Below are 26,593 nucleotides of genomic sequence, written 5' to 3' on the forward strand. Positions count from 1 at the left end.
TCAGTTTGACCTGTGCAGCATGGATTCTGAGTAGCTAAGGTCAGTCTTGCATGCATTCCATGTCTATAAGACTGACACCACCACCACCACCCCATCCCCACTGCCAGGGCAATAAAAATTCTGGATACCAAGGCTCAGGTGAGCTTCCCTGGTTGGCAATGCTTTGTACGTTGTCATATATCATTGACGGGAATCAAGTGCACCCCTGTGTAACTCCACTGGGAGAGGACAACTGGAAACTCATACCTGGTTTCTCCTGGACTCTGCTCTACATGTATTTTTCCTTTGCTGATTTTACTCTATATCCTTTCACTGTAATAAATCATAACCATGAGTATAACGACTTTTCTGGGTTCTGTGAGTCCTTCTGGTGAATCGTCAAACCTTGAGGGTAGTATTGGGTACACTGACACAACTCCTAATGCTGTTTTTCATTTTCCTGCCCACCCTGAAGAAAGCAGGAGCTGCAAATATTGTTCCTGTTGTAATTACCTACGCTACTCTTTTCTTCTTCCCTGTTCTAACCTCATCCCTCCCTACCCCACTACAGATAACTAAGATGTGACTGTATTTTTGAGTGGAGGTTGAAAGTTTCTCTTTCTATATATATGTTGCAATGGCATGACAAAAATACCTGATCATTCCAACATAGAATGAAGAAAGGAATTATAAGGGCATTTTGAATCTCAGACTGTTTACCAGTTATTCAAAATTTACTGCAAATTAAACAATTATTCTAATCATATCTTTTTGGAGGGGGGAGCACAAGTGGGAGAGAGGCAGAGAGAGGGGGACAGAGGATCCGAAGCAGGCTCTGCGCAGACAACCTGACAGCAGCGAACCATGAGATTATGAACCAAAGTCGGACATTCAGCCGATTGGGTCACCCAGGTGCCCCCCAATCACATTTTAAACACAATTATTTTGGAGATAGTGCTCTAGAATTTATGCAGTGAGGCCAGAACCATTCTCATGGAAGGTGAAAAGGAATAGCACTGGATAAAGTATGTTTCCACGTAATGAAGCAAATCATTATAAGGTCCCATAGATTAGCGTGAATGAGTAGTAATCATTTATTAAGAACCAACTTCACAGAAAGGCATATTAGCCTGCATATTAGAATGGCCAGAGGGAATTTTTAAAAAATGTTTTTATGTTTATCTTTGAGAGAGAGAGAGAGAGAGAGAGAGAGCGTGTATGAGCAGGGGAGGGGCAGAAAGAGAAGGTGCCAGAGGATCCAAAGTGTGCTCTGAGCTGACAGCCTGATGTAGAACTCGAACTCACAAACCATGAGATCGTGACCTGAGTTAAAGTCAGATGCTTAATTGGGGCGCCTGGGTGGCGCAGTCGGTTAAGCGTCCGACTTCAGCCAGGTCACGATCTCGCGGTCCGTGAGTTCGAGCCCCGCGTCAGGCTCTGGGCTGATGGCCCGGAGCCTGGAGCCTGTTTCCGATTCTGTGTCTCCCTCTCTCTCTGCCCCTCCCCCGTTCATGCTCTGTCTCTCTCTGTCCCAAAAATAAATAAAAAACGTTGAAAAAAAAAAAAATTTTAAAAAATAAAGTCAGATGCTTAACTGAATGAGCCACCCAGGAGCCCCAAGAGGGAATTTAAAATCCAGGTCCTACCAGGTCTGCATCAAACACAGGGAAGGAACTGAGACCAGAAGGACAGAATGACAACACAAATTTCTATGGGGGAAATTATGTGCCCCTTACTGGTTAGCATAAACTGGTGTAATAGATTGGAATATACACCTAATCATATACTTGAGAATGAATCCTCTGTATCAGTGTCTCCCACATGTGCAATTTGCTGTTTATCCATCTCCCAGAAATACAAGTACAATAAGATTTACACATTCTGCTTTCAAAACTTTAAACAACTACAATGAAAAGGTGCTACAGTATTAAGAATAAAGATTGCCAAGATTTCTCATGGAAAACTGTATGATTTCTTTTCTATAGCCAACTTATTTAAGGGTTGCACAGGTAAAGTAATGCCAGTCATTAAAAACAAGAGGGAAAATGAACACCACTAAGGTGCAGAGTTGAGCTGGTTTAGCCAACTACTGCTTTTAGCAGTGAAATGTTCCTTTTTGGTTAACATAAATACAGTTTAAGTCTTAGGATCTCACTAAATGACAAAGGACAAGCTGAATTTAAGCAACGTAAACAGCAGATAGGGCACAGTCCTATGGAAACTGTTAAAGATAGCAAAGGATTCAGTTACTCTACATTAATAACATTTACTTAGTCTTGAGAAAGAAAGGTAATATAATCAGTGCATGAGATTTATTTGCTCTCTGTTTGTATTTCCTATAAACTTTTAGAATCATTATGTATGTAATATGATGTATAATGTGTGATGTACAGAATGTATAATATGTAATTTATATAATGTATAATATACAATGTATAATATGTATAATATACAATAATATATAGTGTAATATAAGTATACAGATACCTACAGATTTTGCTAAATTACATAGAAATTTTGGGAGATTTGCAATTCTCACGCTTTACGGGAGGAGAGGTTTGATTTAAGGCCATTTAGCCAATCACAGTGTCTTTTTGCTGTAAAATACAGCACACAGAATTAAATAACTTTATACGTGATATCCTCAAAGGACAACTTCAAATAAGAAATTCTTCCTGTTAGTTTATGAAGATCAGTGATTGGGCCCTAATGGTTACAAACAGCCATGGCTTGCTTCCCTTAAATTGGGAATGGGGATTTTTTTTTTTCTCTTAAGATCTAGTGAATCATAGAAGAAAACCCCAAAAATCACAAATAAAAATACTTAAATTTTCAGAGCTAAACAATTATGCTGCACATATGAATTAAGAATTTTAATTTAAGAAAAGGCAAGACAAAACCATCCTCGATTTCCTTCTATTTTTCCTATACTATGAGGTGTTAAAGGAAAGAAAGGGAAGGGAAAGATAGGGAAGAACAGACAGAGAGACAAGCATGGATATACAGATAAAGAGAGATGTCACCGAGAAAGGCCAAAGTCAGAAACGGAGGTAAAGAGAAAGACAAGAGAGAGAAGACAAACTGCCAAATGTGTGCTGTAGGGTGTCGGGCTAAACAGGTACATATACATACAGAGCCTCCAATAGAAAAAGACGAAGACATTTAGTACAGAATGACAGACAGTGACATAAACATAGAATGTAAGTGACCTTTTATGAGTTTACTGGTAACTATTGGATTTTTATAGCTATAAGTGGAGATATTACCATTCGGTCTTACCAGCTAAACAATATAAAAAACCAAGCACAGCATCAGTCCTTACCATTACTACTCATACTTCTACCAATACCTAAATTTGAGGTTTTAAATAATTACTGGTGTGATGATGGTACTATACTTGTGATTTTAAGTCTTTATTTTTAGATTAGTTGCTGATATACTCATGGGTGAAATAATATGATGTCTAGAATTTGTTTCAAAATAACTTGGTGTGGGGGTTGAGAAGAATAAAGTGGATGGAGGTATAGATTAGCCTTGAGTTGACTAATTGTTAAAGCTGGTGATGGGGGTTCATTATACTATTTTCTCTACTCTTGCACTAGTTGAAATTTGTCATAGTAAAATTTTAGGAATTTCTTTTCAGTGTAAGTATTTTTAAAAATTTATTTTGAGAGGGGTGCCTGGGTGGCTTGGTCGGTTGAGTGTCTGACTTCGGCTCAGGTCATGATCTCACAGTCCGTGAGTTCGAGCCCCACGTCGGGCTCTGTGCTGACAGCTCAGAGCCTGGAGCCTGTTTCAGATTCTGTGTCTCCCTCTCTCTCTGCCGCTCCCCTGTTCATGCTCTGTCTCTCTCTGTCTCAAAAATAAATAAACGTTAAAAAAATTTTTTTTAAATTTATTTTGAGAGACAGAGAGACAAAGGGCCAGGGAGAGAGTGAGAGAGAGAATCCCAAGCAGGCTCCACACTGCAGAGCCCAATGTGGAGCTTGAACTCACAAACTGTGAGATCATGACCTGAGCCAAAATCAAGAGTCAGATGGCCAAATGACTGAACCACCCAGGAGCCCCTGAGTATAACTAATTAAAGAAAATCAAGGGTTAGGTTAGACTGGGTTTATTTAGAAATTTATCAGGCCACTAAATCAATCTACTATACAAGATTAAATCTTTTAGGTGAAAACAAGATTTGGTAGTACTTACATTTGGGAAGAAACAAGACAAATTTAGAACATGTATAAGAAATTAAATATATACTTCCTAGAAAAAAATAATAATTTTGAAAATCCTGACTTGCCTGAACTTGACAAGGATCTTTTCATAAAATGTGAAGCTATGGATTGAGACTCATTAGACAAACTTTAAGGCTCACTTGGTGAGCTCACTGAAAACACTCATTTTAATATTGGCAAGGCCCACACAGGACTAAGTGACTTATCAAAGGTTTGACTTTTCTCCCAAATACCTATTAACATACTAAGTAAAAATTTGTGTTCATATTTTCCTAATATAACTCTAAGCATTTTTCTATATTAGTATGTCTTTTGTAATAATTATTTTTTAGTGTTTATTTATTTATTTTGAGAGGGAGAGCACGTGTGCACACACAAACAGGTGAGGGGCAGAGAGAAGAAGAGAGAGAATCCCAAGCAGGCTTCATGCCATCAGCGCAGAGCCTGATGTGGGGCTTGAACCCACAAACTGTGAGATCATGACCTGAGCTGAGATCAAGAGTCAGATGCTTAACCGGCTGAGACACACAGGTGCCCCTGTAATAATTATTTGTAATGGTTGTTTACTATTTCATGGAATAAATACAGTTCACTTATTCATTCTCTTGTAATATGGCATTCATATTATTTCCAACTCTTTATTTCTATCAAAGAAACTGCTATGAACATATTTATATTTAAAACTTCATTATGATTACGACTGCCTTGAAAGTCATATTTGGTTTTTCCGGGAAAGAACACTTCCTAATGGACGCATTTTTATCCTTTGGAACTCTGTTAAGGGGCAAAATAACGTTAGACTCTCCATTTTCTCTCTGGATCCAGCTCACAGAACAGTCAAAGAGATAAGATGTAGAGAAGGGTTAAAGACTATTTTGAGGAATGTTTTGGGCAAAACAAGGTTTATATTGGTAGAGAGAAAAAAATTTAACTAGAATTATACCCTACCTGTTGGAAAGCTTTTTCTGCTTGACGCTCAGCATCAATAACTTGTCTCTCAAGCTGTTGCATCTGTAAAGTGAGGAAAAACAGAGAAAATCTAAAAATTCATATTTCTCTTTTGAAAGGGACTTAAAAAATCTTGCAATGTCATAAAATTCTTTTAAGAATATTTAAAGTAGTTTAATGGATATGAATGACATACAATTTATCACATTGAGGCCTCTTTCAGTGCATATTTAAAAATTTAAAAATTAACCAAATAACATACCAAATGTTTCATACTTTTAGTACAATGCAATCTATACTACATGAGTGCTCATCCATAGGATTTTCTTCATTGACTTATGAATTACTGGTCAACACATATTAAGAACAGTAATTTAAATCTAAGAGAATAGTGAGACCTCAAATATCATATTTGATTTGTTGATCGAAAAGTCACAATGAGGGGCGCCTGGGTGGCGCAGTCGGTTAAGCGGCCGACTTCAGCCAGGTCACGATCTCGCGTCTGTGAGTTCGAGCCCCGCGTCGGGCTCTGTGCTGACAGCTCGGAGCCTGGAGCCTGTTTCCAATTCTGTGTCTCCCTCTCTCTCTGCCCCTCCCCCGTTCATGCTCTGTGTCTCTCTGTCCCAAAAATAAATAAAAAACATTGAAAAAAAAAAATTTAAAAAAAAATAAAAAAAAAAAGAAAAAAAAAAAAAGAAAAGTCACAATGATATCAGAAAGTGGTATATTCTCACAAGCTCTGTAGGTGGCATGTTTAAGTAGAAACTCTGTTTTTTGGGTTTTTTTTAAATTAATTTGTTTATTTTGAGAGAGACAGAGATAGCACGAGCAGGGGACAGGCAGAGAGAAAGGGAGAGAGAGATAATCCCAAGCAGGCTCTGCACTGCCAGCACAAGCCAGATGCAGAGCTTGAACTCATGAAGCTGAGATCATGACCCGAACTGAAACCAAGAGTCAGATGCTTAACTGACTGAGCCACCTAGGGCACCCCCAAAAAACTCTAGCTAGTTTTAACTCTCATACATTGTAGAGTACAGAAGAGACTCATGTTAGCACACACACGCACATCCACCAAAGTGTAGAGCACAAAGAATCAAAAAAAAAATCTCCATATTTTTTTTAAAGTTCTGTAGAAAATAAAAAGTTCAGAGATTTAACAAATTGCAAGAGACTCTTAACAACAGAGAACAAACTGAGGGTTGCTGGAGGGGAGGTGAGTGGGAGATAAGCTAAATGGGTGGTGGATAGTTAGGGCACTTGTTGGGATGAGCACTGGGTATCTAGGTAAGTGATGAATCACCGAATTCTACTCTGAAACCAATATGCACTGTATGTTAACTAAAATTTCAATTAAAAAAAAAGTGGGGGGGGGGAAGCTTGGAGATTTAAAGTAAATTACTCAAATGACTACTATAAGTAAAATAAAGAAAAGCCTTAAAAAGGACCCAGTGCAAAGTAACATAAAAAATGGGTACTAGGTAATGAATACACAACTGTGACATAAAACTCAATTTTAAATTCTTTTTTTCTGAGTGCTGAAATATGGTCAACATTATAGCTGTCTGTCCCTCGATATTTGCTCATTCTCAGTTTCATTGTGGCTTGGTGTTCCAGAACTTCCAGCGCACTTCAAACCCCAGCACCCCCGTCCTGCCCCAACAGCTGATGCCTAGCTCCAGCCCCACCCACTTCTCAGAACCACAGAGAAGTGGCTTCTCATGGCTAGAGTGTCCCAGCTGGGAGGGCGACCCTAGCCTCAGACTGGGTGGGCTGCAGGGACCCGGTCCAGGGTGTTGCATCCATACGACTCCTGAAACAGAATGCTATGGACACCAGTGACAGTCACAACAAAGTTTATTACAATGAGAGGCAAGGCCGACCGATCGGGACCAACACTCTCGATAAGAGTGTGGCCTCGAACAGCCGGCGTACAGAGTTTTTATAACCGATCACATCGTTTTATCATCACCTGGGAACAGAACAAAGAAACAGTTTCCAGATGAGTTAGAAACAGTTGCCTAATGAGGTGTTTATTTTATTTTAGACTTTCTGCCTCTAAGTTGCAACCAGTGGATCTCCTTGACCCTGCCTCTGATGCTCTTTTCTTTGAACTTTTGTTTCCTTAATTGGTGAAGCCTAATTTACAAGAGTATGAGGCGTAGTTTACAAGAGCAAAGCAAGGCTGTTATCTCTTAACCTTCAATGTCAACACAAAGCTGTTATTTTTCAAGCTAAGCGTTAGCCCTACACTACAATTTAACCCTTACAAGGGTGTGTCTTTTTTTGTTTGTTTTTAAACCAGTATGCTGCTGGGAGCATTTACTGTGTTTGACAACTATGTGGCCAGGTAACATTCAACACCGAGATAAAGACCCTGATCACCATTACCTTCGCCCCCCAAAAAAGAAAAGATTTCTTAAATATTTCAGAAGTGCAACGCGTGGATATTAAGAACAGTATCCATGTTGACTGTATCAGCCTTGGACAATCCAAGATGAGCATTATTGAAAGAGACTTGGGCCAAACACTGACAAAGCAGAGCCCTACAGTCCTAAAAATGATAGACTGTTAGGTTGTTTAATATTTTTAAAAGTGACACGTGGAGGGGCGCCTGGGTGGCTCGGTGGGTTAAGTGATGGACTCTTGATTTCAGCGCAGGTCATGATCTGGGTTTGTGGGATCAAGTCCCCCTCTCCCCCTCCTTGGGCTTCATGCTGGCGGCGCGGAGTGTGCTTAAGATTCTCTCTTTCCCTCTCTCTCTGCCCCTCCCCTGCTCGCACTCTCTCTCTTTTTCTCAAAATAAATAAATAAATAAATCTTTTAAAAAGTGACCTGTGGATACAGATGAGGACAACTTACAAATATGTCTTTGAAAAGCACAGTGACAACTACAACTGGTTCTTTCCTACACGTCCCACTACATTTGCTGTTTTTGACAATTCAGCGTGTTTTCTGTGTACCAGGGCTTTATCACAACCTTTCTATCTGGGCCACACTATAACTTGGCAAGCTCCAATACGTGACCGTGGAAGGAGAAATTGTCAAGTATAGAATCTGAAAGACAGCCTCTTCAGTAAGTCTGAGAAGTGTGCAGATTGAAGTGTCATTTGGGAGTTATCTGAAGATATGCAGGTGGCAGCTGGCCTTAAATAAGCTGGAATTCTTGCAGAAAATGCAGAGGATTCTGAAGGAAGAGTTGTATTTAATACAAAACCAATGCACATCTTATTCAAGAGACCACGTGTAATAATCCTTAGGAAGTGGTACAAGGCTGCTGTTCAGATATGGCTATTACTTTTAAGGGACTGACACCCAAAAAGATGATAGTGATGATGTACGGTATGCACTGGCTCAGGGCATTCATTATTTCAACAGCACACTGGTCTTCTTGCCTCCAAACGGTTCAGAAAGTGACTGACGGCTGAGGAATAATAGCATTGTGCTGTCCAAAAGCACTTAAAATGTGGATTCACTTGAAGTGTGAACTGAGATGTGTAAGTGTAAAATACACACTTAATTCAATAATACACATATTATTTGAAAACCAATACAAAAAGTATAAGCTATCCCAGTAATTTTATATGGTAATTCAATAATACACATATTTGAAAACCAATACAAAAAGTATAAGCTATCCCAGTAATTTTAAATGTTGACTCACATTGAAATAATATTTTAATATGTTGCATTAAATAAAATATAAAATTCTTTTTCATTTTATTAATTTGTTCAATAGAGAATTTTAAATTACATATGTGTCTCAGATTATATTTCTATTGGATAACAAAAGTGTGAAACATTCCATTGTCACCATATGTATTAATTTAACTGCCTGTCCCCAGAGCAGCATTCCAAAGACCATTTATTGCAGGGATCTAACTTCTAGAAAAGGTTTCAAGTATTTGGGTACATAAATAGATATTTCTTAAGTGCATTCTCTGGACCCCATATCATCTTTAATTTTTGTGAAAATATTTCAAACATTTAATAAGCAAGTACTATTGTCTAAAAGCATTCTATTGGGGCACCTGGGTGGCGCAGTCGGTTAAGCGTCCGACTTCAACCAGGTCACGATCTCGCGGTCCGTGAGTTCGAGCCCCGCGTCAGGCTCTGGGCTGATGGCTCAGAGCCTGGAGCCTGTTTCCGATTCTGTGTCTCCCTCTCTCTCTGCCCCTCCCCCGTTCATGCTCTGTCTCTCTCTGTCCCAAAAATAAATAAAAAACGTTGAAAAAAAAATTTTAAAAGCATTCTATTGAGTTACTGTTATAGACTATGGCACTGCATAGAAGCAGCTGGACAAGCACTGTCTCCAGTCTAGGATATTCTTTAAACCAAAACAAACCAAAACAAACAAAAAAACCAACTGGCAGGTATACGCCAACACTACATTCTTCCACTACTGGCAGTGGGCTGACAATCATCGCCTCTACAGTGTAACTACGTTATATTTTTAAGGAAAATTTTGCACTCATGGAGACTTAAGCTCAATTTTGAATATTGCTGAGGTTGCCAGGAAAACCCACAAACAAGTTGCTGATCTGTAAAATTTTGCTAGCAAAAAAAAAAAAAAAAAAAGATTACTGACATACCTGTTCAAGTGGCCAAAATCCAGAACACTCACAACACCAAATGCTAGTGGATGTGGAGCTGAGGATGTGGAGAAACAGGGACTCTCATTCATTGCTCACGGGAATGCAAAATGGTATAGCCACTTTGGAAGACAATTTGGCAGTTTCTCACAAAACTCTTACCATACTCTTAAACATACCCTTACCATATGATCTAGCAATCGCACTTCTTGGTATTTATCCAAAGGACTTGAAAACTTATGTCAACACAAAAACGTGCATACAGATGTTCACATCAGCTTTACTCATAACTGCTAAAACTTGGAAGCAATCAAGATGTCCTTCAGTAGGTGAACGGACAAATAAACCACAGTACACCCAGACAATGACATTATTTAACACTAAAAGGAAATGAGCTATGAAGCCATGAGCAGACATGGAGGAAACTTAAATGCATATTATTCAACGAAAGAAGCCAATCTGAAAAGGATGCAACTGAGGTGGGGGATGAATAAACAGGGCATAAGAGCTTTTCAGGGCAGTGAAAATACTCTGTATGATACCCTAGTGATGGATACATGTCATTAGACATTTGTCCAAATCCATGGAATGTACGAACTTTGGGTTATTATAATGTGTAAATGTAGATTCATCAATTTTAACAAAGGTACCAGTCTGGTGGGGGGTGTTGATAATGAGAGAGGTTATGCAGGTGTGGGGGCAGGGAATATATAGGAGATTTCTGCACCACCCAATTTTTTGTGAACCCTAAACTGCTCTAAAAAATGGAAGTCTTGGAGCGCCTGGGTGGCTCAGTCGGTTGGGCGTCCGACTTCGGCTCAGGTCATGATCTCACGGTCCGTGGGTTCGAGCCCCGCATCGGGCTCTGTGCTGACAGCTCGGAGCCTGGAGCCTGCTTCTGATTCTGTGTATCCCTCTCTCTCCGACCCTCCCCTGTTCATGCTCTGTCTCTCTCTGTCTCAAAAATAAATAAACATTAAAAATTAAAAAAAAAATGGAAGTCTTGAGAGAAAAAAAAAAAAAAAAAGGACTGAATACTTTCCTAAAAGGATTGCTATGGTCTGAATGTTTGTGTTCCCCCCAAATTCACCTTGGAATCCTAACACCCAATGTGAGGGTGGGACTCTAGCAAATAGGATTAGTACTTTTATAATGGAGATCCCACAGAGCTCCTGAGCCTCTTCTGCCAGGTGAAAATACAAGAAGTCTAAAACCCAGAAGAGGGCCCTAACCTGACATTGCTGGCACCCCGATCTCAGACTTCTAGCCTCCAGAATTGTGAGAAATAAATTTCTATTGTTCATAAGCTATGCGGTCTGTCGTATTTTGTTACAGCAGCATGAACAGACCAAGACAGAAATTGGTCCCGAGAGTGGAGTGCTGCTGTTAACAAATAACTAAAAATGTGGAAGTGAGTTTGGAATTGGGTAATCGGTAGAAGCTGGAAGAATTTTGAGGTGCATGGTACAAAAACCTACATTGCCATGAACAGACCATTTAAATTGCATTTAAAGCAATTCCAGTGAGAACTCAGAAGGCAAAAAGGAAAGCTGTAGAGAAAGCTTCAGTCTTCTTAGAGAATCCCTGAGTGGTTGTGAACAGAGTATTAGTAGAAATATGATGGATGGTAAAGGCCATTCTGATGAGGTCTCAGATGGAAATAAAGAACATGTTAATGGAGACAAGAGGAAAGGTGATCCTTGCTATAAAGCAGCAAAGGGCTTTGCTGAATTGGATTCTTGTCTTGGGGTTTTGTGGAAGGTAGAGAACTTGTGAGTGATGAAACTGGATATTTGACTGAGGAAATATTTCTAAGCCAACTGTTGAAGGAGTGGCCGAATTCTTCTTGAATGCTTATAGTAAAATGCGACAAGAAAATGATTTAAAGATAGTTGATCAAAGAAGAAATAGAACCTAAAAATCTGGATACTTTTCAGCATCTCCATATTGAAAGAAATGGGAAAGTCTGTTCAAGAGAGGACAGGGTGTGACCAAACCACCTTTTGATTAAGGGGTCAGTATGGGTTTGAACCAAAGAGTTAGGTAGCAACTGAAGAAGGAAAAGTCCATGTGAACTGAAGAGGAAGGAATGAGGCTGGCTGTTGGACTTGGATTTTACAGGATGGGATCTTAGAGCTATGGCTATGACATCGGGCAATTCTTCAAGGCAAGGAGGAAGGACCCTAAATGCAATTCAGAAATCATCAGAGCCACCCCTTCAATTTCACAAACTTGGGGTGGGGCATTTCCTGGGTTTCAGCAGGCCACACAACTTCCAACCAAACCAAAGTGATGTTTCCCAAAGCCATGGGGGGCTGACCCCTGCCGAGCAGAGCCACTGGGAGCATGGCTACCTCCACCTAGATTTGGAAGAATGAAACTGCCCAGAGCTGCGAGCGTACAACCCAAGCACAGGGCCACTTCAAGGGCAAGGCCACCAGAGAACCCCAACCAGGGCAATTCCCAATCAAGGCCATGGGGGTGGGGCCACCCCTTGGACCCCAGACTGGTAGAACCATCAGTGTGCAACTGCAACCCATGAGAGCTGCCCTGCAAAGCCACTGGGCTGCAAATGCCCCTCAGGGTCTAGAAGGTAAGACCCCTCACCCCCAGCTGATCCAGAAGCTAGGACCTCCATCCCAGAGGGTTGAACATCTAAAGATTATTCTCAAGTCTTAGGATTTAATGTTAGTTGCCTTGTGGGGTTTTAAACTTGCTTGGAACCTGCTGTCCCTTCTTTCTCTCCTATTTCTTCTTCTTGGAATGAAAATATCTATCTTATGTCTGTCCCACCATTGTATTTCAGAAACACATAACTCGTTTGGTTTCACACGTTCACAGCTGGAAGGGATTTCCTCAGAATAAATCATACCTTGAGTCTTACCCATACATGATTTACATGAGACTTTGCACTTTATAGACTTGTAAGTGGATGCTGGAAGAGCTATTAAGACTTTTAGGGCTGTCGGGAGGGAATGAATGTATTTTGTTTGAGAGAAGGACATGAATCTGAGGGGCCAAGTATGGAATACTATGATGTGAATGTTTGTGTCTCCCCCCAGAATTCACATGTTGGAATCCTAACACCCACTGTGGTGGTGTTAGGAGGTGAGGTCTTTGAGAGGTGATGAGGTCACAAAGGTGGGACCCTCGTGAATGGGATTAGTGCCCTTATCCTTATCAGAGAGATCCCAGAATGCTCCCTAGCCATTTCCACCATGTGAGGATACAATGAGAAGTCTGCAACCTCTGAGGGAAGAGAGCCCTCACCTGACCTAGCTATACCCTTGACCTCAGATCTCCAGCCTCCAGAACTAGGATAAATGTCTGTTGTTAATAAGCTATATAGTCTGTAGTATTTTGTTATAGCAAAGCAAATTAAGGCAAGGACTATAGAGATATCTGGTCAAATTTCTCTTTCTGAAGTTGGGTTTCTAGTGTTAACAGGGCAGAAGACTTCTCTCTTTGCCTCACTGTTACATACCCTAATACAGGTCTTTATACACAGTAGGTATTCAGTATATTATAGATTATTAAATAAAATTACATCTGTAAAGCACTATGCATATATGGAGGATAGTGTGGTTACTGCTGCCAAATAGCTTTTCTTCTGCTCCTATGGCATTGACTCTCTACCTTGTACTATTTTCCCAACTAAAGTTGCTTAAAGACAGACTTCACGTGTGAGGACCCTTTATATCCTCCATAACATGTTGCACATACCAGCCATACAGTAAAACTCTAAAAGCTCAGTAGCAAGCAATAAATAACCTTACCAAAAAAAAGATTTTTATACTTTCCACTATAAAAGGCATCACACAACACACACACTATTTTACAAGACTTGGGATGTAAGATTATAAATGAAGAGGCTAAATGTGCTGGAAATGAAAATTATATGTGTATGACTTCGAATACAAGTTAATTAAAAGCACCTATTCAAAGAGTCATTTTTGGGTTTTTTTAATTAAAAAAAAAAAAGGTAGCCCTTGGGGTGCCTGGGTAGCTCAGTTGGTTAAGCGACTGACTTTGGCTCAGGTCATGATTTCACGGCTTGTGGGTTCAAGCCCCATGTCGGGCTCTGTGCTGACAGCTCAGAGACTGGAGCCTGCTTAGGATTCTGTGTCTCTGTCTCTCTGTGCCCCTTCCCATTCATGCTCTCTCTCTCTCTCTCTCTCAAAAAAAAATTAATTAATAAAAAAGGTAGCCCTTGGGGCAACAGGGTGGCTTGGTTAAGCCACCAACTTAAGTTGCTTAATTCAGTTAAACATCAGACTCTTGATTTCACCTCAGGTCATAATCTCACGGTTCATGGGTTGAGCTCCACGTTGGGCTCTGTGCTGAGAGTGCAGAGCTTGCTTGGGATTCTCTCTCTCCCTCTCTCTCTCTCTGCCCGTCCTCTGCTCTCTCTCAAAAAATAAATAAAATAACTTGGGGAAAAAAAGGGCAGCCCCTGAACTATTAATGTAGGGAAAAGTGGAAAGAGCACTGAAGTTGGAGGCAAGAAAACCTAAATTAGAAACAATTCCACTGCTTATGAGCTATGTAATGATGGGTAAGTCATTAACTTCTCTGAGCCTCCATTCCTTATCTGTAAAAGTGGTAACCTTTGTCTCACAATATTTAACAGGAAAGTGTCCAGCATGTATCTAATACTTAATGGGTGTTCAAGGGTTATTTATATAGCAGTATATTTCTATCATACACATGTATTACATACACTCCCATTCTTCCAATACATTTACATCTTACCTTTGGTTAATTCACTATTCAGTATTAGTGTTACTGTGACTATGGTTGATACCCAGAGATGAACCACGGAATAAACCATAGTTACTTTTTCCTATGCTATATAACTTTTCCCCCTAGAGTTAAGTGTCTTGTTCTTTTATTTATCTAGCTTTCTATGAACTTAATTATTTAATTTAATTATTAAATTTAATTATTGAACTAAATCCCAAATTAAATCATCTCTCAAGATGTTCATTCATGCCTGATTTTCTACCAATTTCATCTTCTTTAAGTTGCTTCCAGAGTCTCTGACCTGCACTCATCTGGACTGATACCCCTCTTGCCAAGACACAGCTGTCTTCTTTGGAAGGTCCCTCCACTTTTCCCCACATTGGGGTTCCTGTTTCCTGAATCCTGTGGCTTCTTCTCTTGGTTTGCTTTCTCCTTTTAATGGAGCACATCCTTCTGGAGATTCTTCAAGAAGGTTATGTGGGAACTTGCATGTCTTAAAAATCCCATTCTAATTCCTGATTGTTCACATATAACCTGTTTTTCCCCCACCTGGAAGCTTGCAGAATCTTTTCTTTGGTCTGTAGTAAACTCTCATGATGATGTGTCTTTGGGAGAAACTATTTTTATCTGTTGTGCTAGGTACTTGGTAGACCTTTCAATCTAGAATCTTGTGTCCTTCAATTGTGGAAAATTTTCATGCCTCATTTCATTGATTTTGTCCACTCCAGAGACTTCCTATCATTCAGGTCTTGGACATGCTGCACTAGTTCTCTAAATTTCTAATCTTTTCTCTCTTGTTTTCCATCTTTTTAACATTTTTTGCTCTACTTCCCAGGTATTTACCTTAAGTTTATATTCCAACCTACCTATTAAGTTTACTGTTTCTTCTACCATGTTTTTAATTTGCAAGAGTTCTTATTTATTCCTTGAATATTCCTTGTTTCAGGGGTGCAGTATCTTTTCTCTTTGGGAATATTAACTGATAGGATTTTGTTTGTTCTGTTTTATTTCCTTTTCCCTGCATAAACAATGTTGTGTTTTGTTCTGTTTTCTGATTGTTCTCTTTCATGTTAGAGGCTTTCCTTAGATGTCTGGTCATTCATGAGCTGCCTGCTTACATTTAAGGTTAAGGGACTAAAAAGCTGCCTAGATGTTTTAGCACATATATGGGGCTTATTGACTATGAACTTTAACATTAGATGATCTGGCTGGGCTTTCTGTTGGGGAACCACTGATTGTCAGCATTATTTCCTCTTTCCTCCTGGGCTGATAAGATTTCCAGAGGCTTTTAATCTCCCCGCATAGGATAAATGTTTGTGCCGGCATTTTAGGAGCTACGTAAGACAGGAAGGTTGGGAGTACAAGGACAAGCTCACCATTAAATGTGCATATGTTCATTTAATCCCCTTGTTTTTTGATGAAGCAGAAACCATAGTCTAGAATTAGGACTGGAGGGTCCTGGGTTTCCCCGGGGAGCTAATTTCCCCACAGAATCCAGCAAAGACCTAGATCAGGAGTGATGGGGATGGGGTAAAAATAGGGGGTATTAATGAAACTATGTAACCTTAGAGTCAACTAACTCCTTGGAATCTTCTCACTTATCCCCATGTGCCAAATGTCCAGCAGCTAAGCATTTACTTCCTGTTGAAAATGGGAATTGTTCTTCTCTTACAAAACTGAAAAAATTGTTTGGAGGGCACCAATCCAACAACTGTGGCATTTATGGGTTCAGGGTGTAATAGGCAGTCTCCCACCCCCTCACTCTAAAACAAAGGTTGACAGTTGACCAGCACTGACTATTTACACACAATTCCTGGTCAACTTTTCAGATGTCCCATTTTTAAATATGAATGGATCACCAAAAATCATCAGAAATTTGAGAAAAGTTTACAACCTGAAAAAAAAATAACAAACATAAAAGTGGGAAATAATCTCAGAGGAAAGAAAAATAATTTGGGGAATAGAAGAGAACTTTAAAAAATTTTTTAGTTAGTGCTTAGGAACCAGAAACTTCCCACTACATCATTTCACAGCCACACCATAAGACAGAAATTGCTATGCTCATCCTTAAGATTAGGACGTTGATGTTCAGAATGACTATGCCTTGTATTAGCCTATGCTCCCAGCCAGTGACATGGTTGGGATTTGAGTCTTCCTTCATGTTCTGATTCCCTAGTGCTCTTTGAGTTGAACCACAGCTTCTTTGGTATTTAAAAATTTCACACAGCATATCGTTATACAGAACCATATGAAAATAAGTCCCCAATACATAAAACCACAGAATTCTTAGTTGGAAAGCATTTGTCTTTATTTCTATCCCCTTTATGCTATGCTTTTTTTTTTTTAATTTATTTTTAGAGAGAGAGAGCAAGAGCACAAATGGGGGGAAAGGGACAAAGGGAAAGAAAGACAGAATCCTAAGCAGGCTCCATGGTCAGCACAGAGCCCAATGTGGAGCTCGATCCCATGACCCTGGGATCATGACCTGAGCGGAAACCAAGAGTCAAATGCTCAACCAACTGAGCCCCCCAGGCAGCCCCCACCTCTGTATGTTCTTCTTTTAACCTAGGCATCTTTTATTGGTAACTTAAAGTCACACTAACATTCATAGCAGGAACAATTTTAAGTTGCATGTTCTCAAGGAATATACCACAGAACGAAGCACAGAGACAGAGGTATAGCCAAGAGAGGCTAAATTTGGAATTTGAGATTCTCACATAATTCTACCACTAGATAGTAAGTAAGCCAAGAAGTCTCCCCCCCCCCCCAGATTTTGTGTGTATTCTTTACTTACATAGCAATGATTAAGGCAGGAGTAATGAATACCATGTAACAGAAATTCAATAAATGTATGTTGAGCAAATGAATGAACAGATGAAAGTGTCAACTGTGTCCAAAAAAATTATTTACAACCAAAGATAAGCTTTGACAAAAGGAAAAAACCCTCTGTTTCCACAGTCTATATAACAGATCATAAATACTGAGCACTTCACACTGCATAGAGTAAATACACATTAAGTACATCCAACAACATTTACAACACTTTAAAATGAGTTTAAACATAAGGGTAGTAGGAAAGGCAATACTTTCATTTGGGGTGACTGTTTTTATAATCATTCAGGCTGGAAAATAACTTAGCAAAATACAAAAAACAAAAGCAATGCGGGAAATATTCAAGTAAGTTTTTACTTTCACAACGTAGACTATAAGGTAAGCCTTGGGTCCATTCCACAACCAATCCACACCAAGTCACTAAAAGAAACGAAATAATCTGCCTCCCTATATCAGGCTTTGGACAAAAATAGGAGTTTTTACAAACAGGCTACTTATTTAATAATAAATGCAGTAGCAAATTCTAAACCTAGTATTTGGACTTAATACCAGAGAAGTGCCCTCTGTAGCCAGAGTAAACCTAGCAGCAAGTGGCAAAAGACAATATGTCACTGATGTTGGATCCTAACACCACCACGCTTAATACTCAGTGTTCTAAGCACCGTATACAAATACACTTGTTTAATAGATTGGTCACTTTAGGCAGAATATTTTAGGACCTTCACATTCACCGATGTGGACAGCAATTCCTGACCAAGTATCTCTTCCCAATTTTCCCCAATAGAACCCATCACTGTTAGAAAGACTCTATCACCATTTTTCTTTATTTTCTTATAATAAATAATATCTTTGGTCAGTTCCCCCCTCCCCCCAAAATGACATTTAAATTAGCCTGCAAATCTCATTGTTAGTATATGTATAATTCCTGTCAGGTAGTGAGAAATATTAGGTGAGGCAACAGAGTGACTGAGGGGATGTGTAATTTAAATAGGATGGTCATGATGTTGTACTGGGCCATTATATGAAGGCAAATACTATGCTGTCCAGGGACTCCTCAGTCCTTTGAGAGAATCATAGCCCACCTCATGGGAATCATATACACAAAAGGAAGGTCAAGTGGCAGTCATGGCAGGGAATCCCAGACAGTGATGCTCTATCAGGTAACAGCAGCACTAGTTTATGTGGGCCATGCTGATGCCTAAGATGCCTAAAGGGAAAATTCTTCATATTTTCATCCTTTTTTTTTTTTTTTTTTTTTTTTGCTGAAAACCTAACCCATTGGAAACAGCATTCACTTCAACATAAAAAGAAACTTTCTCTTTTCCCTCCGTAACTCAGAACACTAACCAGTAATACTGTAAAGTAGGAAACCTACTTAAATCTCAGCTTCCCTGAAGAGTTTATATTTGGCATACTAGAGATATTTCCAACACCATTCCTCAAATTCCTCTAAAGACCTCTCCCACTTATAGCAGTATTTGCCCAAGACTTCAATAAAGCCTTTTTCTTCACAAGCTTCAATATTCAAAGTTACTTGGAAATTGTGATGGAAAAAAAAAATGGTGCAAAAATAGTTCTTTTAAAAAAAAAAATATCATGTATTCTTCTACTCCATCTCCAAAAAACATGAAGTATATATAATTGAAATCCATCTTTAACTATAAAAACACTTTGAGATCATCTCATAAATTTTCCTTAAAAAAATTGACAGAGATGTCTCCTATTAATCAGTAATTACATTTGTTAAGTCACCTCCTTGTACACTTAGCCAGTGTGTCCCTTAAGAAAGATGTAGGAGGGGCGCCTGGGTGGCTCATTCGGTTAAGCATCCAAATTCGGCTCAGGTCATGATCTCACAGTCCATGAGTTCAAGCCCCGTGTTGGGCTCTGTGCTGACAGCTCAGAGCCTGGAACCTCCTTTGGATTCTGTGTCTTCCTCTGTCTCTGCCCCTCCCCCACTCACACTCTGTCTCTCTCTCCTTCAAAAATAAATAAACATTAAAAAAAAATTAAAGAAAGTTGTAGGAAAATGGGGCACCTGGGTGGTTCAGTCAGTTGGGCATCCGACTTCGGCTCAGGTAGTGATCTCATGGTTCATGAGTTCGAACCCCACGTCAGGGTCCGTACTGACAGCTCAGACCCTGGAGCCTGTTTCACATTCTGTGTATCCTTCTCTCTCTGCCCTTCTCCCACTTGTGCTCTCTCTCCCTCTCAAACATAAATAAACATTAAAAAAAAAAAAGATATAGGAAAATAATGAGTTACTTCTATGTTCCAGTCACTCTACAAGCTGCATCACAAAAAGTATGTAAGATCTAAAGTTTAATGCCCACTCTGCTATTTGTCAGCTCTACAATATTGGGCATATTACTCAAATATTCTCAATCTTTTTTTAAAATTTTTATTTATTTATTTTGAGAGAGAGAATAAGAGAGTGCACATGAGCGGGGGAGAGTCAGGAGGAGAGAGAGAATCTCAAGCAGGCTCCACGCTGTCAGCACAGAGCCCAACCCAGGGCTCAGTCCCACGAACCATGAGATCATGATCTGAGCCGAAATCAAGAGTCCGATGCTTAACTGACTGAGCCACCCAGGCACACCTCAAAAATTCTTAATGTTAACATCTTGAGATTGGGGATAATAATAGTTACCTTATAGGGTTAGTGTGGGTTTTGTTTTTTTAAATGTTTACTTATTTAGTTTTGAGAGAGGGAGAGAGCAGGAGAGAGAGAGAGAGGGAGACAGAGAATCCCAAGCAGGCTACACATTGTCAGTGCAAAGCCTGATGTGGGGCTCGAACTCACGAGCCGTGAGATCATGACTGGAGCTGAAATCGAGAGTTGGACACTTAGCCAACTGAGCCACCCAGGTACCAAAAGTTACCGTGGGGTTTAAACTAGCTAATGGTTGTGGTGAAACCTTAAGAACCATAGTTGGTTGGGGCGCCTGGGTGGCGCAGTCGGTTGGGCGTCCGACTTCAGCCAGGTCACGATCTCGCGGTCCGTGAGTTCGAGCCCCGCGTCGGGCTCTGGGCTGACGGCTCGGAGCCTGGAGCCTGTTTCTGATTCTGTGTCTCCCTCTCTCTCTGCCCCTCCCCCGTTCATGCTCTGTCTCTCTCTGTCCCAAAAATAAATAAAAAACGTTGAAAAAAATTTAAAAAAAAAAAAAAAAAAAAAAAAAAAAAGAACCATAGTTGGCACCTAGCATAAGCTGCGTATAGCTAAGAACCAGAACTATTGCAGGAAAGAAAAGTTGGCCAGAATTCCTGGCAAAAAGCTGAAGAATCAAATTAGTATTCTCTCAAGAATCTTCAGTCTTGGGCCTGCATCCATTTGAGGGGAAGGTCTGGAGAACTATTCGGGAGAAGCCTTGGGGCAGACTGGTCCAAACACAAAACCAAAGGTTATGGATGGGACCAGACTGGCCTCTGGAATGCAACATTTGACTCAAGTTGGCATGTGGAAGCAATGCAATAGGGTTTGCTTTAAAAATATGTAGTGCTATGTAAATTGTTATTACTACACACATACACACATCCTAACACACACAGATACCTGCTCTCAAGCAGAGATGGATTTAAATGTTGCATGGTTGAGGAGAAGACAGAATAGATGAGTGGCTAAGTATATCAGAATGGTAATAAAGCCAGATTAGAGAGGCCATATAGGGCAGTGGCTAAACATTCAGCCACTAATTGCAGAATACTCAGTGTCAGTTGTCTCCATCACTCACTTTTCAGCACAAACTCGGGCAAGTTAAGTAACTTCTATGTACCTAAGTTTCCTCTTGGATAAAAAAAGGATAATATTAGTACTTACCTCATAGGATTGTTATAAGAATTAAAAAAGTTAATATATATAAAGCACCTTATATATTACATAAATATCTAATATATATCTATATATAATTTATAACATAAATAGATATATATATTTACATATATATATGTATGTGTGTGTGTATATATATATATATATATGGCACTAACAATGTGTGTATAAAGATTGCCTAGGACATGGTAAGCATCAGTTTCCCAATCTGTAAAATGGGAACAATAAAATGTCTTACTTCACAGCTTGTTATAAGAATTAAATAAATTATACTTATAAAGTGCTTAGCACATAATACATCAATAAATATTTGGTATTTTTATTAGAACATAGGTGGGGTACCAAAAATAATTTTTAATCCAGAGAAAAATATTTTGTAATGGAATAGAACAGAAAATATCGTGAAAAACATTCCCATTTTAGTGTTGAATATATTTACTGGGAAACCATGAGTAACTTGGCATACTTGTCCACTTTCCACTATATAAAACACATCTGAATAATTCCATCTCCTAGATCTGTCATGGGATCTAAGTCACAGATAAAAAATACAGAAGACGAAGAAGGAAGAAGAGGAGAGAAAGAAACCATGACTACAAGAGCAATTTTGAAATAATATTCCTCTCAATATTCATTCACTGACAAAGAAAAAATAAACCCTAATAACATAAACTAACAACCAAAAGTCTATATGTAAATGTACTTACAGAAAACATGACACTTTTAAAATTTGAAAAACGGCACTCATAAAGAAATTTGTTGCAACATGCCTTCTAAAGGACAAATGTTGCCATAAAATTAGAACTTAAAGGTCAATTCATTAAAACCCAAATAAACATAACTCCTGTTTAGTTTACAAAGAAACCCAGAGAATACAGAAGTCAAGGGAATCAAGAAAACTTTAAGGAGGCTGTGGTCAACAGTGTGCTAATTGCTAAAAGGCCAATAAGACAACACCTGGAAAGTGTCCATGAGATTTAGCAGCAAGGATATAATTGGTGATCTTGACAAAACCACCGTATGGAGTGGCTGGGATTGCTGAAAATACGAAATAAATCAGCACAGTCTTGGAAATGATTTTCATAGAGAGAGGAACAAAAGACTAAGCATGAGTCACTAACTTTGAGTTAGAATAAGCTTCCCTAACTTGGGAGATATTCAAACTGGAATTTTTTATCAGATTATAATTTTTATTCTAATAGTGGTAAATAAAGCAAATTGATACTGGAGATTTACTCCACAAAGCATTACTGGGTCGTCCTTTGACCCAAAGTGAATAGAATAATTTTAATCTTTCCACCTAAAAGATGTTGAAGCACAAAAATTTAAGATGATATATATATGAAAGTTTAAGCTGAATGATGTTTTCCTGAATTTTATTAGAATACTTCTGTGCCAAAAACAAAATACCAAAAAACTTCTGTGCTAAGAGATTCTCAGCGGGTGCCTGGCTGGCTCAGATGGTGGAGCATGCAACTCTTGATCTCGGAGTCGTGAGTTCGAGCTCCACATTGGGCGCAGGGATTACTTATAAAAATAAAATCTTTAAAAAAAAAAGAGAGAGAGATTCTCAGCCAGCGATGGAAGGAAGATTTAACATCTTTTTTTAAGGTTTTTGTTTGTTTGTTTTGGTTTTGTTTTTTTTTGTGTTTCTTTGAGAGAGGGTGAGAGTATGAATGAGTAGGGGAGGGGCAGAGGGCAAGCGAGCGAGAGAATCTTAGTTATTAGTTATGGATTAGTTATGGATGACCAGTGATATCATTTATCTAACCATCTAGACAGCACTGTCAAATAGAAATATAATGTGAGTCATCATATCAGAATGGCTAAAACCAAAACCATATGAAACAACAAGCATTGGCAAGGATGTGGAGAAAAAGGAATCCTTGTGCACTGTTGATGGAAATGCAAACTGGTGCAGCCACTGTGGAAAACAGTATGGAGAGTCCTCAAAAAATTAAAAATAGGACTATCCTATGACCCAATAATCTCACTACTGGGTATTTACCTTACAGAATATGAAAACACGAATTCAAAGTGATATATGCATCCCTATGTTTATTGCAGCATTATTTACAAAAGCCAAACTATGGAAGCAGCCCAAGTGTCCATCAATAGATGAATGGATATAAAAGATGTCGTATGCATATACAATGAAATATTATTCAGCCATAAAAAGGATTGAAATCTTGCCATTTGCAACAACATGGATGGATCTGGAAAATATTATGCTAAGTGAAATTAGCCAGTCAGAGAAAAACAAATACCATATGATTTCACTCATATATGGAATTTAAAAAGCAAAACAAATGAACAAAGAAAAAAAGGACACACACACACACACACACACACACACACACACAGACTCTTAACTATAGAGAACAAACAGAGAGGAAGTGGGTGGGGGAGTGAATAAAATAGGTGAAGGGGATTAGGAGTGTACTTGTCTTGGTGGGCACTGAGTAAGGTATGGAACCGTTGGATTACTATATTGTACACTAGAAATTATTCAACTGCACTGGAATTAAATTTTTGTATATGTTACAAATAAATAAACAATTCTTTTTAAAAATTTTTTTAGTGTTTATTTATTTTTGAGACAGAGAGAGACAGAGTGTGAGCAGGGGAGGGACAGAGAGAGAGGGAGACACAGAATCCGAAGCAGGTCCCGGCTCTGAGCCGTCAGCACAGAGCCCGACGAGGCGCTCGAACTCACAAACCACGAGATCATGACCTGAGCCAAAGCTGAATGCTTAACCGACTGAGCCACCCAGGCACCCCAAAATGTAAATAATTCTTAAAAAAAGAAATAAATATAAAAGTAAAAAGAAATAGATGTCATTAATTTTAATATTTTCTATTTAATCTAATATACAAAATGTTATTTCAGCATGTAACCAATATAAAAATTATTGCTAAGACATTTCACATTCTTTTTTTCATACTAAATCTTTGAAATCCAGGTGTATTTTACATTTCCAACACACCTCAATTTGTCCTAGCCTCATTTCAGGTGCTCAGTGGTTATTTATGGCTAGTGGTTGCTATATTGGACACTACAGGTCTAGAATCCAGATTCCCTGCAAACAGGAATATGAGTTTTCTTGTTCACAGATGTAATTTTAGCATTCAGAAGACTGCCTGGCACAAAATGAGCCCTCAGTGAATATTTGTTGAATGAATGAACAAATGAATGAATTAATCCATGGGTTTTATATACATATATGCAAAAAAAAAATTCCTGTGACATAGATGAAATTTTAATTACATGACTAGAACTATTAAGAGAAGCATGTAATTATATTAAACTCAATTCCAGCCCAGGCAATAGTTTAGCAATATAGGGTTAAGTCAATACAAATTCTTAAATGGGTGCATACTTTCAAATACACTATAAACATGTGTTACTATCCATAGGGAACATTCTTCTATAACCACTTTAAACATGATTTTCTTAAACATTTAGTAAATTAAAATGCTGTCACACTCCTCTAGTAAAATCAAATAAATTATAGCTTTTCTATATGGAATGAATGAACTCCACATTCATCAAATAAACACAACTCTTACATACTCCACTAGTTCTGCAAAGAAATGTTTTTTGGCTTAATGTTCCATTCCCTCTAAAAATTGGCAAAAGAATGTTTCAAAAATAGCTTTAAAGCCCTGACAAAAAATTAAATATGTTCTTTATTTTAAAAATGTTTACCCCCCAAAAGTACTGCAATTATTTAATGTAAATGAAATATGCCCCAAACAGGTGATGTTTAGTAACAAAGGTTGGAGAGAAAACCATACCTTCTCAGCTAAAAGCTCTCTTATCTTGCTTGCTTGAACTCTAAATTTCATGAGCTGGGACTCCAGAGCCACACATCGTTCTTTCCAATCTACTGGTCCTTCTGTCTCAGTAAGCTCTGCCATCTTTATTCTAGAAAAGAAAGCATAAATGGCATATAACCCATGAGCATTCAGGATAATTCATGACGTCATCCTGTATACACATTCACGTTACCATCTCATGATGTCATCACATACAAATTTTTGAATTCTAAGACAAATTCCATAACTGGTTATATAGCTCATGGAAGAAACTTAGTGGGAGACAGAGGTCAGGGTTGGAGGCCCAGTGTGTTATTCAGTCTTTTTATATAACATATCCTTTCCGTGTCTCAGATTATCCAATCTAGAAAAAGCAGGACACTGATAATAACAAACCATTGTTCTTCATGAGTATGTTGTGAGGAACAAATTAAATACTGTTATTTTTAATAGCACTATGGACAGTATAATAGCACCATCTGAACACAGAGAAGTAGTATTATTTTAGCTCTGCCCAATAGATAAAACATTGCTTTAATCTTCCAGCTCAAAATTTTACCCCACTCCTAGGTTTACAGAACTATCACAATTTGATTCAATTGGTACCATGATAGTTTCTTAGGTTTGAGAAACTTCATTACCAGTGCTACAATTATAAGTTAGATTTACATTACAATTATTACTTATCATCATCCTAAAATCTAAAATCTAAATCTAAATCCTAGATCCAAAATATCTTTTAAGCCAAAAATCCTTTGGCATATTTAACCAGGCAAAATATTATGACCTTGGATACATTTGTATAATATTTTTTTTTTTTGGTCCAAGAAGAGAAAAGATATAAATATGAATTTGTAATCACCTACATTAAGTACATCTGGAATCAGTGTTTCCCATAATATTAGCTTTCCTTTGGGGAGATTAATCCCAGGGAGAAGCACTGTACTCCACCAAGGGAACTGGTCTAGAAATTTTGAAGTGAAAAAAAAGACTCATTTTTTCTGGTTCTGAGATTCATAAATAATGTTTTAAATGTTAATGTTTCACCAGGTCATTTGAATAAATGGCCTGATGATATATTTCTGAATTGCCCTTGCTATGAACAGATAAAATCTGTATTAGGAATGGATCTCAAGGAGCCAAGCCCTGGTCTCGGCATATACGTGAGAGCAAACCCTCAGAACCCCAGGATAGATCTGCAGTTGAAGTGTACTATTCCTTCGTTTTCTAAAAATATGTTTCCCTCACATATTATCCAAGTTGATTTTCTCACTATTGAGTGTAATACAACACTTCCTCATCCCATACCAGTTTTTAAAAACTTCGTGTTGCTAAAAACCCACAGAAGACTATTTTCCTAGTGTAAATATTGTTTTATGCTTAAACCAATTTTCATATTCATACTGACATTATCATTCAATAACTTAGAAATAAATAAAAGCAGAGTTGCTCTACAAAGGCTACAACTTTATTGAGCCCCCCAACCATCTCAAAGCCTCCAGATGCTCCTAAGTTCTGGCCATAATTTAAGGGAAATTTATAATTGTAAAACTGGACATCATTCTCTTTTAGTTTCTTTGTTTTTATAGAAGCCTCATACCATTGTTGTCTGTTTTTTCCTAAGG

General features: G+C 38.5%; 2 protein-coding genes across 7 annotated transcripts in view; one reads left to right on the top strand and one right to left on the bottom strand.

The window, feature by feature from the left end:
* The window catches only part of PLEKHH2 (pleckstrin homology, MyTH4 and FERM domain containing H2), a 114,426-nt gene that overhangs the window by 82,422 nt on the left and 5,411 nt on the right, over nucleotides 1-26,593 (bottom strand). For all 6 annotated transcript variants that reach the window (XR_009248687.1, XR_009248688.1, XR_009248689.1 and 3 more), the window contains exons 2-3: nucleotides 24,948-25,077; nucleotides 5,157-5,219 (exon numbers count right to left, since the gene is read on the bottom strand). Coding sequence is in view for 3 of the 6 variants with exons in the window: in XM_058684274.1 (XP_058540257.1) it covers nucleotides 5,157-5,219; nucleotides 24,948-25,070 (186 nt within the window). In the remaining 3 variants the exon portion in view is untranslated. The remainder of the gene's footprint in view (nucleotides 1-5,156; nucleotides 5,220-24,947; nucleotides 25,078-26,593) is intronic.
* On the top strand, nucleotides 7,460-8,574 carry C1GALT1C1L (C1GALT1 specific chaperone 1 like). The gene is given in 6 exon segments (XM_058686330.1): nucleotides 7,460-7,503; nucleotides 7,985-8,155; nucleotides 8,157-8,206; nucleotides 8,209-8,370; nucleotides 8,373-8,513; nucleotides 8,516-8,574. Coding segments are annotated over 6 exon segments (627 nt in total).

This window comes from Neofelis nebulosa, chromosome 9, assembly GCF_028018385.1.
Source record: "Neofelis nebulosa isolate mNeoNeb1 chromosome 9, mNeoNeb1.pri, whole genome shotgun sequence".
NCBI classification, from domain to species: domain Eukaryota; kingdom Metazoa; phylum Chordata; class Mammalia; order Carnivora; family Felidae; genus Neofelis; species Neofelis nebulosa.